We start from the raw sequence: 20440 nt of genomic DNA, 5'->3' as shown, positions 1-20440 counted from the left end.
TAGCCATTCCCTTCTCCAGGGGATCATCCCAACCCAGGGATCAAACCTGGGTCTTTTGCATTGTAGGCAGATTCTTTACTGTCTGAGCCACCAGGGAAGCCCCATTCATCCACCACAAGGGGCTAATTCTATCTCCATTCTTTATTTCTTGTACCCTTATATTTTAGTTGTTGGGGGCCACAGCACCATATATGAGCAGTCGGTTTGGTGCTTATACTGTATTTTGCAGGGAGGTTCCTGCAGTCCTGAATGTGCTAAGTCTGGAGTGCTCTGTTAATGCAATAAGATCTATCTAATACAGATATGTCCCACAGTAAAACCAGAGGGGCCCCTGGTCATGTGTTCATTGCTTCTCTTTTGCCATAAAATGGGTTCTTTGATTTGAGCCATTATTATGAAAGAAATCATGTCAATATATTGTTGTTCAGTTGCTAAGTTGTGTCTGACTCTGTGACCCCATGAAGTGCACCATGCCAGGCTCCTCTGTCCTCTAGTGTTCCCTGGACTTTGCTTAAATTCCTGTCCACTGGGTCAGTGATACCCAACCATCTCATCCTCTGCTTCCCCCTTCTCATCATGCCTTCAATCTTTCCCAGCATCAGGGTCTTTTCCAATGAGTCAGTTCTTCACATCAGGTGGCCAAAGAATTGGAATTTCAGCTTCACTATCAGTCCTTTCAGGGTTGATTTCCTTTAAGATTGACTGGTCAGTATATTCAGTATATTCAGTTCAGTTCAGTCGCTCAGTCGTGTCCGACTCTCTGCGACCCCATGAATCACAGCACACCAAGCCTCCCTGTCCATCACCAACTCCCGGAGTTCACTCAAACTCATGTCCATCGAGTCGGTGATGCCATCCAGCCATCTTATTCTGTCGTCCCCGTCTCCTCCCACCCCCAATCCTTCCCAGCATCAGACTCTTTTCCAGTGAGTCAATTCGTCGCATGAGGTGGCCAAAGTATTGGAGTTTCAGCTTTAGCATCAGTCCTTCCAATGAACACCCAGGGTTGATCTCCTTTAGGATGGACTGGTTGGATCTCCTTGCAGTCCAAGGGACTCTCAAGAGTGTTCTCTAGCACCACAGTTCAAAAGCATCAATTCTTCGGCGCTCAGCTTTCTTCACAGTCCAACTCTCACATCCATACATGACCACGGGAAAAACCATAGCCTTGACTAGATGGACCTTGGTTGGCAAAGTAATGTCTCTGCTTTTAAATATGCTATCTAGGTTGGTCATAACTTTCCTTCCAAGGAGTAAGCGTCTTTTAATTTCCTGGCTACAATCAGCACCTGCAGTGATTTTGGAGTCCAAAAAAAAAAAGTCTGACATTGTTTCCACTGTTTCCCCATCTATTTCCCATGAAGTGATGGGACCAGATGCCATGATCTTCGTTTTCTGAATGTTAAGCTTCAAGCCAACCTTATTAGGCTTCCATAAATTGAGTTGTGGTGCTGGCAGAGACACTGAGGGCCAGGAAGGCAAGCTCATAACCACATTAGTCACCAGTTCTGATAAAGATTAATCACTGCCTCCTTTAAGGATGGATCACTATCTCCTCCTTCTCAGTGTAATCAATCTGCCATCAAGTGGCAGATTACTCAAAGAGTAATGGTTCATCAAAGGCTCAGTTTTGGTCTCCGCAAATAGCAAGTTGGGAGTTCAGCAATGGCACCAACTAGTAATCTAGCTAGAATAGAATTGGTGAGGAGTCCATATTTTTGGACCCATGCAAGACTTTCATCCCTGCCACCATGACCTTTTTATCACAGGATCTTTGTGCTAACTGATACCACAAATTATCTTGTTCACCTGGTACCCCAGGATCTCTGCTGTGGTAGATGCTCTTTGGTGAAAATGAACATGAGACACAAAGATAGAAATGCTTTATTCTCATTCCCTTAGATCCATCCACATTCTGTTTTCCAGTGACTTAACCACAGAATGTGGTGTTGAGTCAAAACCCATCTGTCCCCATTCTAACTGGAGTTTAGCCTGGTGCCAAGTCTTTTAGCTTGGATTCTCCAGAAAATAGAGCCTGAGGGCCATTTGAAAAAAAAAAGGACTGAAGACAAGGGAGTGGGCAGGGGAGGAGGGGAAACCAATATTGGGTTGCCAAAAAAAGTTTGTTTGGAAGTTCTTATGGAAAAACCCGAACAAACTTTTTGGTCAATCCAGTATAATAAGTGTAGTACTGACTCACTGAAAAAGACTCTGATGCTGGGAGGGATTGGGGGCAGGAGGAAAAGGGGACATGACAGAGAATGAGATGGCTTGATGGCATCACTGACTCGATGGACATGCGTTTGAGTGAACTCTGGGAGTTGGTGATAGACAGGGAGGCCTGGCATGCTGTGATTCATGGGGTCGCAAAGAGTTGGACACGACTGAGCGACTGAACTGAACTGAAACTGGCTACCCAACTGACTGCTCAGTGTTGTGGGCACATGCTAAGCATGGGGTATGCTAGTTAGCAGAACAGACACAGATCTACCCTCATGGACAGACCTGGATTTTGGGGCATGTAGACCCTGCAGTTCTGTAACATTCCATGTTAGAAGGGCCCTGAGCTTGATTTAAAGCACTGTTGTCACCATCTTGGAAGTCTCAATGATTTTCCAACAATAGGCTCTACGTTTTCATTTGGCACTGAGCTCCATGAATTATGTTATTTGATCCTGTTAATATAAATTACAGTTTAGTAGGGGAATTGATCACGTTTTCTCTCCTGAAGAGTGTGAATTGGTGGCATGGAGAGAAGGTTCTTGTGGCAGGAGAACAGAACAAAGAGATGAAGAATAGCAGCGTTCACAGTGCCTGCTGCTGGATGGATGACAAGATACATGGATGCAGCAGCAGGGAACCTTTTTTTGGTCTTCTGCACTTTTTCCCCCTAAACTAATCATGAACCCTGAATAATTCAGGTAAACTGAGTAGGTTTCTATTTCTTGAAACCAGAAAGAATCTAAGAACACACATGTGAGAGGTGGCTTAGATCATGGGAATGAAATAGAGCAAGAATAGAAGAGAGATCCAGTACTCTTGCCTGGAAAATCCCATGGACAGAGGAGCCTCATGGGCTGCAGTCCATGGGGTCGCTAAGAGTCGGACATGACTCAGTGACGTCACTTTCACTTTTCACTTTCATGCACTGGAGAAGAAAATGGCAACCCACTCCAGTGTTCTTGCCGGGAGAATCCCAGGGACGGGGGAGCCTGGTGGGCTGCCATCTATGGGGTCGCACAGAGTCGGACACGACTGAAGTGACTTAGCAGCAGCAGCAGCAGCAGCAGCAGCAGATCGTCTAGGCCAGCGCTATCTCACACTACCTACAAAGGAATGAACTTTCTAATTTTAATTTTTTGTGAAAAATAAATTTTTGGAAAGTAAAATATGGAAAAGCACTAGAAAAATGAAATGAAAACAAAAATGGCACACCAAACACAAGCTCACTCACACTTTTAAGTATTTCAAACAGACATAAAACTGCATTTCAAAAAACAGAATTAAAACAAAAAATAACAAGATAAAAGGAAAAAACTATAATAACTGCACTTAGTTCACTGAAAGTGTACAGATAGGTGATTAATATAGAGAATAGCTAATACACCCTTAATTTTCCATCATTCCATGGTCTAAACAAAAGGTTGGCAGTGAAGTGACAATTTCCCATATTAAATACTATAACAATATTTAATATTTTAAGTCTGTTAATATTTAAAGTTTTTAACATGATAAATGAATGTGTTTCTTCTTTGTTAAGTCCTCTGATGTAGCTTGGTTGCTGACAATGCCACTAGCATAATGTATATTTAAATTGTTTCTATTTTGTTTTTGTTGCTACTATTTTCCGTTGTTTTAATTTTAGTTTTTTGTCCATACTGTGGGGCAGTTGGGATCTTAGTTCCTTGATCAGGGATCGAACTCATACCCACTGCAGTGGAAGTGAGGAGTCTTAACTGCTGGACCACCACAGAAGTCCCTAAACTGTTCCTGTGCTGTATTTAGGAACACTAGTAGCAGAGCAATCAGTCTCTTAAAGGTATGTTTAAGAAAATGGAAGAAAAGACTTTACTTTTTTTTTTTTTTTGCCACGAGGCTTGTGGGATATTAGTTCCCCAAGGAGGGATCGAAACTGGGCCCTGGAAGCAAAAGTGCTGGGTCCTAACCACTGAGGTTTTAAAGCAAATCAGCAAGCTCAGATATTCATTCTTAACTTTTATTCCAAATGAAGCAAATGATGCTTTATTTTAAAAACTCATTTTCAATTCTTCATCAGCAGCCTGTTCCAAAAATTTATCCTATTACGTTAATAGTTACACTTAAATTACCTTTTAATGAAAGAGATTCTGAATTTATGAATTTGTTATGTGTGTTTATTTTCATAGAAAATAAAAATTCAAAATGTTTTCTCAAATTCATAGTTTTTTTTTATATTTTACGTATAAATGCCACTGAAATTTGATGATGTTCTTGCTTCATCAGTCAGTTCATAGTTTTAGTACCTTGCTATGAGAAATGGCTGTGAACTCAGTAGACGGGGAATTACACTTCTGAGCAAAGGTAATACAAACACTCAGATATTTAATTCTTTGGAATTACTTCTCTGGTTATTATTCAGTTTACTACTATCATTACTAACCCACTACTGACGTGTCTTTTCTTGACAAGACAGAAAAGGCTTATTTCACCATCTGAAATTTAGGGTTAAAAATAAACGACACAAATTTTACTTCCCAAGTTTAGCTGTGAATTTCAAAAACAGGCTTGATTAAAAATGAAAATGGCTGCAAAAATAAAATGACTGTAAAAACAACTAGTTATAAAAGGAAAAATTTACATTTCCACATATTTTTATTCACTTTTGGCTTACAGTTGACAAACTAACCTTATAAATTTCACTCTTTCACTAATGTGGTCCTATAGCACATGACAAGGACACAGACCTACAATTCGTGCCACTGACCTACAACTTGTCACGCAAGTTGGAGAAATCTGAACCACTCTATACTCCGTTTAACCAGAGGTGTCCAATGATCACGTGCTTGGATACTGCTGAAATGTTAAACTCCTATAAATGCTGTGAAACATTTACTCTTTTTTTTCATGTTTATAGAATGCTAATTATATTTTTGTGACCTTCATGGACTGTAGTCCACCAGGCTCCTCTGTCCATGGAATTTTCCAGGCAAGAATACTGGAGTGGGTAGCGTTTCCCTTCTCCAGGGGATCATCTCAACCCAGGGATCGAACCCAGTCTCCTGCATTGCAGGCGGATTCTTTACTGTCTTAGCCAGCAGGGAAGCCTGAAACATTTACTCTTAACTTCTGTCCTTATCTCCTTGTGTACCAAACATAAGTAGTCTGCAGACTGGCACTGGTCCAAGAACCGCACTTTAAGCAGCACTGCTAGGAGAAGAACTAGCAGAGGAGTTTATGAAGTAACAGAAGAGAAGAGGGGAACAAGGAGACCACGGATTTGTGGAAGACTGTGGAAGCTTTAAGAGGAAGTAGTTCACTGTGTTAACTGCAATAAAGGTCAAGTAGGTTGAGACCAAAAGGAAGCCATGAGTTGACAATTAGGACACTGGTGACCTTTGAAAGAGTGGTTTCAGTGGAGTGCTGGAGGCAACAATAGTAGGCTGAGCAGTTGCGAGAGAAGCGCAAATGGGGACTACCCTTTCAAGAAGCTAGATGGGAAAGAAATGGAAACAGTGTGGTAGTTTACAAAGAGGTTGAGGGACGTCCCTGATGGGCCAAAGTGGTTAAGAATCTGCTTTCCAATGCAGGGGACAAGGGTTTGATCCCTGGTCCTGGAACTAAGATCCCACATGCACGGGGCAGCTGCCTGTGTGCTGCAACTACTAAGCCCTCCAACTCGAGGGCTGGTGCTCCGCAACCAGAGAAGGCTCACACGCCGCAATGAAGAGGCTGTGCACCAGGGCAAAGAACCAGCATAGTGGGGAAAAAAAAAAAAAAAAGAAAAAAGTCAAAGGCAGACTTCTTAGACTAGGGAAGACTTTAAAAAAAAAAAAGTCTGATATCACTGAAGGGGCCTCCAGGTAGAAAATCTAAGAAAGAATTTTTTTTTTTTTGGTTTTACAGTAATCTTAAAACTACTATGAAGGTGCAGAAAGATCAGGGGAAACTTCCTTGGAGAATCTGTAGACTTTCTAACACTTCTTTGGCAATGCAACAGAAAGCTGTGGGAGGAATATAAGGATTTTAATTGACTCAATTTCTCCTGAGTTTTGTTTAAAGACATTATTTTGGCCGCACCAAGCTGTGCATGACCTTAGTTCCCCAACCAAGGCTTGAACCTGTGCCCCCTGCTTTGGAAGCGCAGTCTTATCCACTGGATTTAATGCTCAGAGACTTAACCACTGGGAATTCCCAGGACTTTAAATGTATCCATGGTAAGATACACATCCTTTTGTAAACTGAGAAATCTCTGAGCTATCATAAGTATGGTAAACTCAGGTATTGACAAAATGGGTTTAATAAAGCAAGTCATATCTATATATGAAGAGTTTACTTCAGTTCCTAAACTTTCCTCTGCTTTCACTCCATCCCGAGTTTTAGCAAAGAAGCATACACCGTGTGCCCAACACCATGCTAGGTACTAAGGCGACATTAATGACTGGTCTCTATGTGGAAGGAGTTCACTGGAGCAAAATTATTGGTTTTGATGCTTTTTGGTGGAAACAACTGAAAACCCCAGCTCCATCAAGGCCAGTCCAACCAGAGGCTCAGTCATGTCACCAAGGACCCAGATTTTCTGATATTACTACTTAGCCATCTTTAGTATTTCTGCCTCATCCTCGGGTCAGCTTGTCTTAAGTCACTATGGCTGCAGCAATTGCAAGTGACACATTCTCAAAATAGTTAAGGGGTAGAACTATGTCATCTGAATCTCATTTTAGAGGCTCCCAGCAGACTATCTTTGATCCTGCAAAAACCAAAACTGCATCTTACAAAAACCAAAACTGCATCCTGTGCTCCTGACTACCCTACTCGAATCCTGGGAAAGATGAGTGGAATTACTGCTGTGATGGTATTTGCCCTCTGAAGTTGGGTCTGGGCATGGACCATAACTCCTGATAAACTTTGAGCCCCCAAGAGAGTTTCTGAACTCAGGCAAAACTTGTTGAGTAGGCCAATAACTGCTAACCCTTTTACACATTCTGGCATACACCATAATATACACAAAAAATGATAATCCATTGTATGGCCCACAGGGATAAACCCAAGAGCTACTACTTGCCTGAAGGCATTGGCTGCCTCAGCCCTGCTCGGCTGTTCCAAGGATGAGGGAATTCATATCAGAGCACCGCTGTATTTTATTCACAGCACCTCAGTTGGGAAGCTCAGAGCGGGCAACACACAGCATCTACCAGTGAGACAAAAGCAGGTACTCAAACTAGGCAATCTATTAGCATAAGTAAATACCAAGAGGCAGGAGACACAGTTTCTAAGTCAATGTTTGACCATAGTAATTCCTGCAAACTCTTTTCTGATGTCTTTGTGCCTTGCACAGGCTATTTCTCTCTTCTTGGTGTTTTCTTTAACACAACGTAATGGATAAGTAGAGTCAAATATATCTGGGTTCAAAACCTCTACCATCCACCGGCTGTGTGTGTGTGTGTGTGTGTGTAAGTCACTCAGTCGTATCTGATTCTTTGCCACCCCATGGACTGTAGCCTGTCAGCTCCTCTGTCCATGGAATTCTCCAGGCCAGAATACTGGAGGCAAATCAATTAACTCCTCTCAGCCTGTTTTCCCTATCCAAAGCGTAATACGACTACAACTCGTTTTAAAGGGCTGTTTCTGAGGATTCGGTAAGATAATGAGGTAAAATGGCCAGAACAATCCCCTGTGCACACAGGAAGTCCTCCTTAGATGTGAGGTCCGTCTGGCAAACTTCTATTCAAATGCCCCTGCTCCTCTGAAGATGTCCTTTAGACGTTTCGATGGTGCTTCCTGGTTTTACGCTACTAATCAAACCGCGCAGCACCTTGTCATCAGTTCTTCGCCCGCAGCTCCCATCCCTCTTCCCTCAAAGAACTCTCAAAAGGCCAGTTTCACCGTCCCATACTTGGTCTCCGCTCGTAGCGGGCAGAATCCAGCTCCTCATAGGTATCCCAGCGGGTGTTTGTTTTTGTTTTGGCTCACTTCGCTTAACGGATTGGGCGGGAGGAGCGCGGGCGAGCGGGAGGGCGCCGCCCACGGAGGAGAGGGGCGTGCCCGCCCCGGGTGCGCTCGCCCGACACTCCCCGGCGGGGCCTCGGCCGCAGCCCCGGGTCCACCCGAGGACAGCGAGGGAGCCCGCGCGCACCCCCCGGGCCGGGCAGCGCCCTTGCCGGCCACCCGCGCCCGCAGGGCCGAGTTTCGAGGAGAGGCGGGCCGAGGCGGCGGCGGCGGCCGCTGCCTCCGGGCGGGCGCCCGGGTGGCGGGCCCGGGGCTCCCCGCTCGCGCGGCCCGCGCCTCGCCGCGCCGCGCCCCGCGCCCCGGTGCTCTCCCGACGCCGGCGGGCCCGGGAGCCTCGCGGACGTGACGCCGCGGGCGGAAGTGACGTTTTCCCGCGGTTGGACGCGGCGCTCGGTTGCCGGGCGGGGGAGGGCCGGCCCGGTTTTTTTTCTCAGGGGAACGTTCAAATTATTTTTGTAACGGGAGTCGGCCGAGGACGGGGCGTGCCCGGGGTGCGCGCGTCCTCGCCCTTCCCCGGCCCTCCTCCAGCGCCCGCCCGTGCCTGCCCTGCGAGCGCGTCATGCCGCCCAAAGCCCCCCGGAGAGCAGCCGCCGCCGCCGCGGCGCCCCCGCCGCCGCCGCCGCCGCCGCCTGAGGAGGACCCCGAGCAGGACAGCGGCTCCGAGGACCTGCCTCTGGCCAGGTGAGCGGGCCGAGCCCCGGCGGCGGGCGGCGGGCGGGCAGGGCGCCCCGAGGCTGCGTCGGCGGGCGCCGCGGCGTCTAGGCGGGGGCGCGTCCCCGCGGGGCGCCGGTCCCCGCGGGAGGCCGGTCCCCGCTCCGCCCGCGCTGGCGGCGGAGCGCCCGGAGGGAGCTGGCAGGGGTCTGGGTGCGGGCGCCGCCAGGGGAGGGCGGCCGGGAGGGGGTCTCGGCTCCAGCTTGACAGGTGTCGGGCGGGTGGGGCTCGGGTCGCTGAGCGAAGTGACAGGTGCCGCCTTTGCTTCGCGCGACGGCCCTGCGCATCCGGCGGGTGCTTTCGAGACCCCGTCACGCGCAAAAGAGAGAAAAAGAAAAGAACTAGCTGGTGTCTGCTGGACAGATTTTTCTCCCCGTTGAGATTTGTAGTCCTCCAGTGGTCTTTTGACTTTCTCTTTTGGTCTCCTGCGATGCAACAGTTGGAAGTTTTTTTTTTTTTTTCCCCGCTCTGGGCGCGCAGCTGTATCTCTCTGAAGCCCAGTCCTCGGAGAGACAGCCAGAAAAGCCTTGGATGCGGCGGCAGAGATGCCCGCGGACGTGAAGGGCAGGGTCCTGGGTGTCGGTTACCCCCCAGGAAGCTCGGCTGAGGCGCCTTGTGGCGTTCTCTTAGAAGGGGGTTTTCGCTCTTGGGGATTCACGGCCATCGGTAGTTGAGGAACGTAAGTCTTTAGAAAGAACTCGTGCCTGGGCAAAAATATTGAGACGTTTAGCCCAAGAGCTTAGAAGTTCCTAAAGTTTTCTCTTGTTTTCTAGAACTCTTCCTGCGTATTTTCGTTGGCTTCAGCGTGCCTCGTTATTTCTTCCATTTTGCCTTTCGGCTTTGAGCCAGCAAGGATCCTGGTGTCCTTGTTTTTTTTGTTTGTTTGTTTCGTTTGTTGGAGTACAAAACGAGTGTTTTTGTGCTCACGTGGAATTATTTTTCTTCTCCTAAGTGGATTCTAAATTTAAACTAGTCTACGATCATGCAGTGGAACTTGACAGGAGATGATGTATTGCAACATCTTATTTTTCTTGATTGTGATGCTTTATGGTTAGAACCAAAAATTGAACGAGTATAATTATCCATTATTATTGTCAGCATTGGCCCTGCTTTGAGACTGCACATCAACTACAGGGGAATGGGACTCCTTTCTGTCTCCCTCCCACAGTTCTAGTCTATCAGCAGGTCCTATTTCTCTCACTTCCCCCTGCACTAACAGAATTCGGGACAAATTGTAAAAGATTGGGAAAGGCTTTTGGAAATGGCTTGTGAAAGGCTATTAGAAATTCATATATGACTGTCTTATCAATTAAAATAAAAATCATTCTCACTAGTGGGGAAAATAAAGCCCAGGGATGTTCTAGGAGAAGACGTTAGTTTCTGAAAAACTCTGATATGTCTAGTGTTTTCCAGTTTCCCTTTGGTAAGAGCAGTGAAGTCTACTGCAAAGAACCCTATGTTATCTGCAGAGCTTGGAAGCATTCTTGAATATTGTCGAGTAACCAGAAATACTGAAGTTCTGGCCATCACCTAGGAAAAGAAAGTCTTTGTTCCATTTTCCAACGCTTTATTTTATATACTCTTAAATGATGAAACTATCACAAATTCTTTAAGTCAGAACCATGCAAGATAAATCTGTTCTTGATTATCCTTACTCATAAAATGTGTCCTTATGGGCTATCAAACTACAGGTTAACTACTTAACAAGGATAGAACCACTGCCTGGCAGTCTGAAGCCGAGAAATTTACCTGGGATGAGTTCAGGGCCCAGTCCAACTGCATTTCCAGTGATGGAGCCCATGTCTACTTTGAGAATTGAGAGTTTACTTAAGGGAAACAGCACATCATCTTCATTCTTGAGATAACCAAAAGCTAATTATGTTTCAGAGAAGGGTTGGCAGTCTGAAATAGTGCTCAAAGGCATGGATTATAGAGTTAGATTATTGGATTTCTATCAGGGTTTCTGACATACTGTCTGTGATTTCAAGTGAGTGCTTTAACGTCTCTGATTTGGTATTTATCTGTAAAACAGGGTAAGAGGACTTACCTAATAAGCTGATGTGGGGATTCAGTCTACCTTCATCTAAGGTACTTTGTGTGGGATCATAATAAATACTAAAAAATTATTAGCTATTCCTTGTAATACTACTATTATTATTAGAGGTCAAGTAGACATTAAGTGTTTGAAAAGAATTAGCCAAGAAGAGTTTTTTGACTGCCTGTCTTGGTTAAGGAAAATCAGGAAGAAAAGCCTGAATTTAATCATCATCTAAGAACTACTAGTAAGTAGATTAAATAAAACATTGTGAAGGGTAGACTGCATTTTAGCAAAAGTTAATGATATTGAATTGGTTTTATAATATTATCTATTGCTTTCCTCTTGCTGTTAACCAACCCAACTTTCCCAAACAGTTTTAGCTCTTGTACTTACTTTAAGCTATTTTGCTGCTCTGAAGTATGTGATTCACCAGACCAGCAAACATTTTTCACTGTGTGGTATTACCATTCTGGAAAGACTGAAAAAGATAAATATATGTTTAAATTCTAAGTGTAATTTTTTCAAAGATAAATAAGATTCTAAAGAATTTAGTGATGCTGTCTTTCAGGATAGTGCTCTTCTATGCAAACTATTGAAACAAATGTTTATCTAATTAATTTGATTGTAAATATGTGCCTATTATATATTTTTCATTTGGTAGGCTTGAGTTTGAAGAAACTGAAGAACCTGATTTTACTGCATTATGTCAGAAATTAAAGATACCAGATCATGTCAGAGAAAGAGCTTGGTTAACTTGGGAAAAAGTTTCATCTGTGGATGGAGTATTGGTAAGGAATGTCATAATTTTTTGAAAACATTTTCTTAATTTCAGAAATAATTTTTAATCACTATAGAAAATTTGGAAAGTGAAAAATTATAAAGCAAAGCTACTAATAATCCTATTACCCAGAGGTAATTTATTTCTGATAACATTAAAAATTTAAAAAATCCCAACTCTCCATGTAAGCCCCTCACCAAAGTATTTTAAAGCAAATCTTAGGTTTCATATTTTATTCATAAATAGTTCACTATGCTGTAAAGACTTTTTAAAAAACAAAAAATGACTCATAAAGTAATTTTTAATATCATAATATATAATCAGTATTGAAATTTCCTGATTGCCTTATAATTATTTAGAATTCAGAATCTTTGATAATATTTTGATATTCCATTTTTTTCTTGAATACATATGCATATATATTCAACATCTACGTATATAATAATATCACTAGCAAATAATTATTGACACTTTATGTATACTGGGGAATATTATAAGTACTTTGCAAGTAACTCATCTGACAAGCCTTTAATATATGAAGTATAAAATCCTTATTTTACATGTAAAATGTAAAATCTTCATTTTATAAGTGAAGATACTGAAGCTCAGTGTGATTGAGTAACTTAACTAAGGATCCTGACTAATAAGATCTAAAACACAGATTTGGGATCATACATATAGTTATATATGTAATTACTTGTAGTTTTGTATCTTAAAAAATTTTTTTTTCTTAACATGAGCATTTTATGTTGTTAAATATTTTTTTTATATATTTGATAATGTCATTTCCAGTGGTGTTACAATATTTTATCCATTAGATGTTTTTTGATTTGTTAGCTTTCTGTTATTTGACATTTTCCCCCCAACTTTTTGGAGCTGTGATAAAATAACATGATAAACATCCTTATTCGTAAGAGTGATACCTGGTGCAAATTCAGTCTTCAATTACTTGTTAAATGGATTAATGAATGAATCTCTAATTATTAGGATAAATTCTTACAATTTGAATTACTGAGTCAAAAGCTATGAGCATTTATGAAACTATTGGTAATTATTGCTAAATTGCACTCTAATCACTTTTAATGAGTTTACGTTTTCATTCAGCATTGTATTATGACTTGTTTTTTACTGATCCGATCAACGCAGCAAAATGTGTTTATATACATCCCATAAAAATAACTATTTATAACTGTTAAAAAAATCTCTAGTGTTTTAGTCTGTTTGGACTTTTACAACAAATAGTTTAGATTGGATAGCTTATAAACAATAGAAATTCATTTCTCACTGTTCGGGAGCTGGGAAGTCCAAGATCATGGTGCAGGCAGATTCTGGGTCTAGTAAAGGCACACTTCTTTATTCACAGGGAATTCACAGATAGTGCCTTGTCACTGGCCTCGGTTGGCAGAACTGGTGGGAGCTTTTGCTGGCCTCTTTCAGAAAGGCATTGATTCCATTCATGAGGGCCCTTCCCTCCTGACCTAATCACTCCTGAAGGCTCTACCTCCTGATACCATCTTGTTGGGCATCAGGTTTTCAGCATCTGAATTTGAGGGGGACACAAGCATTCGGTCTCCAGCATCTGGTAATAAAAAAGAAAACAAACCTCACAATTTCCAAAGATCTGAACATATTCTAGAACTACATACTAAAAAGGCATTCTTGAAGTATCTTGGATGAATGACTTTGGTATTATCATCCCAAAGCACCTAATATATATTTCCACTGATTTGGGTACATCATGTACAAAGCCATTCCTTTGCGTGTGCTGTTAAAGAGAGTCATCACTCCTTCACTTCTCTCTCTTCCATAAATACTAGGCTTTTAGTTTTCAGAAAGTTGAGAAGGGGTAGTTGATTATAGACAGTATTGGTAAGTGCAGATAGTTGCCAGTTTTTAAGTGAGCTGTGTTCCAGATCTCTTGAAAGTGAAAATGAAAGTCACTCAGTCGTATGGAACTCTGATCCATGGAGTTCTTCAGGCCAGAATACTGGAGTGGGTAGCTTTTCCTTTCTCCAGGGGATCTTCCGAACCCAGGTCTCCCACATTACAGGTGGATTCTTAACCAGCTGAGCTATAAAGGAAGCCCAAGAATACTAGAGTGGGTAGCCTATCCCTTCTCCAGTGGATCTTCCTGACCCAAGAATCCAGATCTCTTAGTAAGTACAATAAGGTAGTTAGATTTCCAGGCTAGTTCACAGGAAACTTTTTTTAAAAAACTGAATTCTAGCAATAATAGTTTTGGGCTTTGGACTTTCATATATACATATATAAATAAATAAATGTTATTACTTTTTATCCTCCCCTTTTCTTTCTCCTGGCTTTATCCCTATCTTCCACGGGAACTCGCATAGTTTAAAACTCATCTCCTGATGATGCTGTTGATGAGAAGTCATTCCTGGTTGTGTGCTGAGGAAAATAAGAAAGGAATTTCATGTTACATTTGGAATTTGGGACATCTTTTCATTGGGTACGACAGGATGATGATGTATTTTTCTGTTAAACAGTTCACCAGATTCTTCCATAGAAATGTTATTTTCAGTGATAGTTAAGTTTTTGAGAGTTGGCCTGATAATTTAATCTTCATTTATACAGTAATTTCTAAGGGAGGATGTGACACAGTGCTGAGAAGCCAGAGAGTGACAGAATGAACCTGTTTCTGATGCAGCCATTCTGGTTGCACTTGGCTATCTTTGAAACAAGAAGAATGTGGTAACTCAGGGTAATTTTTGGCAACTGAAAATAGATAAAGTTTATTGAAACAAAGGATGGGTTAAGAGCAAGAATTTGTCATGAGACTGGACTGACTCAAGTTTCAAATCTACCATTTACTGCCTCTGTGATCTTGAAAAGGTACCTAAAATCTCCAGGTCTCAATTATCTTATTTGTAAATGGAACTAACAATAATTTCTGGGTCTTGGAGTTATTTGGTAGATTAAATTCATGCATATAAAGCATTTATTAGTGTAAATGAGTGCTTATATTTGGTCATGCAAGCAGAATATTTTGATTAATGAGCTACTGCAGAAAATCTTATATTATTTTTTAAAAGAATTTAAAGATCAGTTAAAATGGTTGAAGTTTTAAATGGATGTATGTGATTCTGATGTGGCATTTTCATTAAAATTCACATTTTTAGGTTCTTGAGAGTAAAAAAAAGTTGTTTATACATCAGGAAAGCATATATTAATCCTTTAAAAGGAAAGGTTTGTGGTATTTTGTCTAGAAATTTCATTTTTGTATAAATGTTTAGTAACTGTGTAATATGTGATTGCTTTCATATGATTAAATTGTGTTCATGCTGCTTACAGCATATGAATAAAATAAGAAATTGGTCAGATGTACTTCTCATACTGTGACTTACGGTGAATCAGTTGTTGAAATATTAGTTTTCTTTCTGCATCTTGAATGACAGTGTGGCAGAGAAGAAATAAATCTTGGACCTCAGGGCAAAAAACTCTTCCTGTGGTTGTAATGTAGCTATATGATTTTAGGCAAATTGGTTAACCCCAGTCTCAGTTTGCTCATCTGAAAAGCAGAAATGATGTCTGAATGTCAGCCTTTAAGGCTTTTGCATAGGGGTGTGTGTGTGTATTTGTATGTTTGTATGTATATTTGTGTGTGTATATATTCAAGGGCTTTGAAATATATTACCCTTGAGCATTTTAGAGGTAATTACATTTAGAAAGATAATTGAATAGTTTGGAATTAGAGTAAAACTAGGCATTCTATTTAAGCTGTGCTGCACAAATATGAAGAGGTTTCTTAATAACCTTAGCAGAATATATATTTTAAAATTATGTGTAATCAAAAATTTATTTACCTATAATTTTTTAGTCCTTAGTTATACATATACCCTTTCTATTTGAAGATGGTGCTTATATTCTTCTTGCTTGTGGTTTTTGCTGATCAAAATACAGTTAAGAACATGTTTGTGTGTGTGTCCTCAGTCGTGTCTGACTCTTTGCGACCCCATGGACTGTAAACTGCTAAAGAACATCTACGTGAATGTTACATTTGTATTACAGATGTAGGATATCTTCAGGTTCTTTTTATTTCTGATTCTAAGATTAATTTTTAAAGACATTTTATTTTGGAGAGTTTCACATATTTATATAAGTAGTTTAGAGAAAATAGTATGAACTCTCACATACCTCTTAAACAGCTTCAGTAGTTATCAGTCATGGCCAAATTCTATTTCTCCCTGATTCCAGATTATTTTAAAGTAAATCCAAGATGTGATGTTTCATCTATACATATTTCAGTATGTATGGGGGGAAAAAAAGAACTCTTTAAAAAAATGACCACAAGAAATTTCCTGGTGTGCCTCTGATCAGGATTCCACACTTCCACGGTAGGGGTCATGGACTGAATCCCTGATTTGGAAACTAAGATCCTACAAGCTGCACCAGAAGACAATCCCCTCCAAACAACAGAAGCACCACAGTTCATCACACCTGATAAAATTAATGAAAATTCCTTAATATCAAGTATCCATTGTTTGAATTATCTTGATTGTTTCATAAATTCTCTTTTTCAGTATATTTAGGATTTAAATAAGGTCTACACAGTGTGATTGGTTGATTTGTGTCTTAAATCTCTTTCAGTCTGTAGATTTTACTTTTATTCCTTCCCCCTTTTCCTTTCTTTTCTTATTTTTTTTTTCCCCAATGTATTTGTTGAAGAAACTGGATTTTTTGTCCTGTGAGATTTTTTACTGTGTGTATTTTACAGACTGTACTTCCTTCGTAGTTTAACATATTTCCTAATTCTCTGTGTTTTCTAGAAATTATTCTAGAGGCCTGATCAGATCCTGGTTTGATATTTTTCAGAAGAAATGCTTCAGAGATGCATAATGTCTTGTTCTCTCTGTTTTAATGTAAGCTATTATTGATGACCATTGATTGGAGCCATTAGAGGTTGCCAAATAGTGAACTAATCTTTCCCTTTTCAATTATTAGTTGTGAAATAATTCTTTTGTAAATAGAAACTTTCCTCCATCAACTATGTTTATTCTGAAGTATAGATCATTCAGAAAAGGTAGGATAAGTGCTTTATTCTTTGCATTTATTGACTAGTTTTCAAGCTGATGAGTTTGACTCATACTATTCCCTCAAAGTGACCCATGATTATAATCATCTTTTCAAGTATTAATATTATCTTATAATACCAATAGACCAGTTTGACTATACATAGACATTTAATAAGATCTTTACTCAAAGATAATATAACATTCAGTTGATCCTTGAATAGTGTTGGGGTTGGGGCAGCAAACCTTCACACAGTCGACAATCTGTATTACTTATGGTTGACCCTCTGTATACACAGTTTCTTCGTATACATGGTTCCTTCATTTCTGTAGTTTCACATCTGAGAGTTTAGCGACTCTCAGCTCATGTAGTACTATAATATTTGATATTGGGAAAAAAATAATTGCCTATCATTTCAGTTCAGTTCAGTTCAGTGGCTCAGTCGTGTCCGACTCTTTGCGACCCTGTGAATCACAGCACGCCAGGCCTCCCTGTCCATCACCAACTCCCGGAGTTCACTCAAACTCATCTCCATCGAGTTGGTGATGCCATCCAGCCATCTCATTCTCTGTCGTCCCCTTCTCCTCCCGCTCCCAATCCTTCCCAGTGTCAGGGTCTTTTCCAGTGAGTCAGCTCGTTGCATGAGGTGGCCAAAGTATTGGAATTGCCTATACTAAAGTCTTGCAAAGAGTTGACTCACTGGGAAAGACCTTGATGCTGAAAAAGATTGACGGCAAGGGGGGGCGGGCGGTGGCAGAAGATGAGGATGAGATGATTAGATAGCATCACCAACTCAATGGACATGAATATGAACAAATTCTAGGAGATAGTGAAGGACAGGGAAGCCTGGTGTGCTGCAGTCCATGGGGTCACAAAGAGTTGGATACAAATTAGCGACTGGAAAACAACAGTAGCCTTTACTATTGAAAAAAAATTTATAACACACAGTTTGCAGCCATGTTCTTCAAGAGTCAGCTGTATTTTGTAATTTCAAGAATGAAATGGAAATAAGATCATGTAGTATTTAACCTTACGGATTGTCTTTTTTTTCATTAAGCATAATTCCCTGGAGACACATTGATGTTAAATGTCATTATATTTGTTTGCTAGGGGTGCCATAAAAAAATTTCACAGACTGAGTGGCTTAGACAACAGAAATGTGTTTTCTCACAGTTCTGGAGGCTGGAAGTCCAAGATAAACTATGGGCAGGTTTGGTTTCTTCTGCGGCCTCCCTCGGTTTGCAGATGGCTGCCTTCTCCTTGTCTTCTGGAATGGTTTTCCTGTGCACAAATCCCTGGTGCCCTTTTGGGTGTCCCGACTTCCTGTTCATGTTAAGGATGCTAGTCAGATTCAATTAGGTTTACACTTTTGTCCTCATTTTAACTTCTGTACCACTTGAGACCCTACTCCAAACACAGTTATGTTCTCAGATACTTAGGGCTTGGGCTTCAACATAGGAATTTTGTGGAGGGAACACAACCCAGCTCATTGAAAATAGTTTGTTTCTTTGTTATTTTTTGGTAGTATTCCACGGTATGGCTGGACCACAGATTGTTTAACCATTCACTTATTGAAAGGTGGATGTGTTGTTTGTAGATTTTAGCTACTGTGAATGAAGCTGCTATATCTATATCATTTGTTATAGATTTTTATTGTGGACATCAGTTTTCCACTCTTTAAACACCAAGGAGTGTTGTTGTTGGATCCTATTGCAGAGATCCTATGGTAAGAGTTTGTTCATTTTTGTAGGAAACCTCCAAATTGTGTCCAGAGTGGTGGTACCATTCAAGAAAGCGCTGCTGCTTTCATATTTTTGCAAGCATTTGTCACTGTCTTGCATTTTGGCCATTCTAATAGGTGTGATATCTCACTGTTTTAATTTGTAATTCTCTTAACGGTGTATGATGCTGAACATCTTTTCATATGCTTATTTGCCATCTGTACATCTTTGGAGAAGTGTTGACACCTTGTGCCAGTTTTTTAAGCTGTTGTTTATTTACTCATTGTTGAGTTTTAGGAGGAGTTTGTGTATTTTGGAAAACAGTCCTCTTTAGATATTCCTTTTGCCAGTATTTTCTCCCATTCTGTGGCTTAACTTCTCATTCTCTTGACCGTGTCTTTCGTCGAGCAAAAATACTTTTAATAAAGTCCAGGTTATAAATTATTTCTTTTATGAACATGCCTTTGATATTTTATCATTATCATTGCCATCACACTTCCTGATTTCAGACTGTTACACAGCTGTAGTCATCAGAATAGAATGGGATTGAGCATTCAGACAGACACATAGATCGAGAGGAAAGAAGAGAGAGCCCAGAAATAAACCCCCACACATATATGGTCAGTTAATTTATGATAGAAGAAGCCAAGAATGTTCAATAGTGATAAGACCATCTCTTCAGTAAAGGGTTCTGGGAAAACTGGACCACTGTCACACTATAGATAAAAATTAACTCATATTGGATTAAGAGACTTGAACATAAGAAACTATAAACTCCTAGAAGAAAACATAGGTGCAAGCTCCTTGACCACCATCTTGGAGATGATTTTTTGAATTTGACACCAAAAGCAGAGCAAACAAAATAAAAAATAAACAAGTAGAACTACATCAAAATAAAAAGTTTCTGATAGGAAAGGAAACCAACATGAAAAGGCAACCTATCAACTGGGAGAAAATATCTGCAAATCTTGTATCTAATAAGGAGTTAATATCCAAAATACTTAACAAACAATCCAGTTTTTTTTAAAAAAAAATGGGCTGAGGGACTGAATAGGTATTTCTGCATGGAAGACATACAGTTGGCTAACAAGTACATGGTGCTTAACCTCTCTAATCATCAGGGAAATGCACATCAAAACCACAGTACAATACCACTCCCGTCTGTTAGAATGGTTGTTATCAAAAAGACAAGAAGTAACAAGCGTTGGTGACAATGTAGAGAAAAGGGAACTGTACATTGTTGGTAAGAATGTATATTGGTGCATCCACTGTGAAAAACCGTACCTGGGGAGGAGAGATCAAGATGGAGTAGTAGAAGGATACGGGCTCACCTTCACTCACCAACACATCAAAACCACAACTACATATAGAGTGGTGCTTGGTAAAGTTATTTGGGAACTAGCCAGATAGCTCTTTTACAACCAAGACTGTAAAGGAAGAACTACACAAAGGCTGGCAGGAAGGGAGGAGAAGCAGTCTGGTCTGGTCCGGACCAGCACCCGGTAGTGGAGGGTATAGAAGGGGAGGGAGATGGCACAGGCTTGGGGACTTTCCCTGGGGGAGTGAGGGATTTGAGCCAGGTATTGGGGCAACCTAGCCCACGGGTCCAACCCTGGGCCGACGACCCCTGTAGCTGGTTTGGAAACCACTGGGGCTTACCAGAGGGCTCTAAGAAACCAAGACTCGGCCCTTGAAGGACATGCACAGACTTGCCTCCTCCCGATCACAGCACAGAGTCAGCAGGTGGAAAACTTTCTTGGGTTCTGGCCGGCTTACCAGGACCATCCCAGTGTATCCCTCAGCCTGCTCAGGGCTCCTGCTCCAGCGCCTCTTGCCCTGGCGCTGCACCCACTGAGGCGCAGGCTGCTCCTGAGAGTGCGCACACTCGGAGGGCTGCGAGACCCCGGTCGGAGAATGTTGTCACTTGGTAGGCCGAGCTTGCACACACTTGAGGGGGAG

General features: G+C 41.4%; 1 protein-coding gene across 2 annotated transcripts in view; it reads left to right on the top strand.

Annotated features, from left to right (window-relative positions):
- Window positions 1-8614: 8614 nt before the first annotated feature.
- RB1 (RB transcriptional corepressor 1) overlaps window positions 8615-20440 on the top strand; it is a 122128-nt gene continuing 110302 nt past the window's right edge. For both annotated transcript variants that reach the window (XM_055426098.2, XM_088842750.1), the window contains exons 1-2: window positions 8615-8886; window positions 11616-11742. In XM_055426098.2, coding sequence (XP_055282073.1) covers window positions 8765-8886; window positions 11616-11742 — 249 coding nt within the window. In that variant the 5' untranslated portion in view covers window positions 8615-8764. The remainder of the gene's footprint in view (window positions 8887-11615; window positions 11743-20440) is intronic.

Source organism: Moschus berezovskii, chromosome 13 (assembly GCF_049115385.1).
Source record: "Moschus berezovskii isolate FMDL1 chromosome 13, NW_MosBer_1.0, whole genome shotgun sequence".
NCBI classification, from domain to species: Eukaryota; Metazoa; Chordata; class Mammalia; order Artiodactyla; family Moschidae; genus Moschus; species Moschus berezovskii.
Note: the sequence above shows the minus strand (reverse complement) of the source record. Positions and strands in the feature narration are given on the sequence as shown.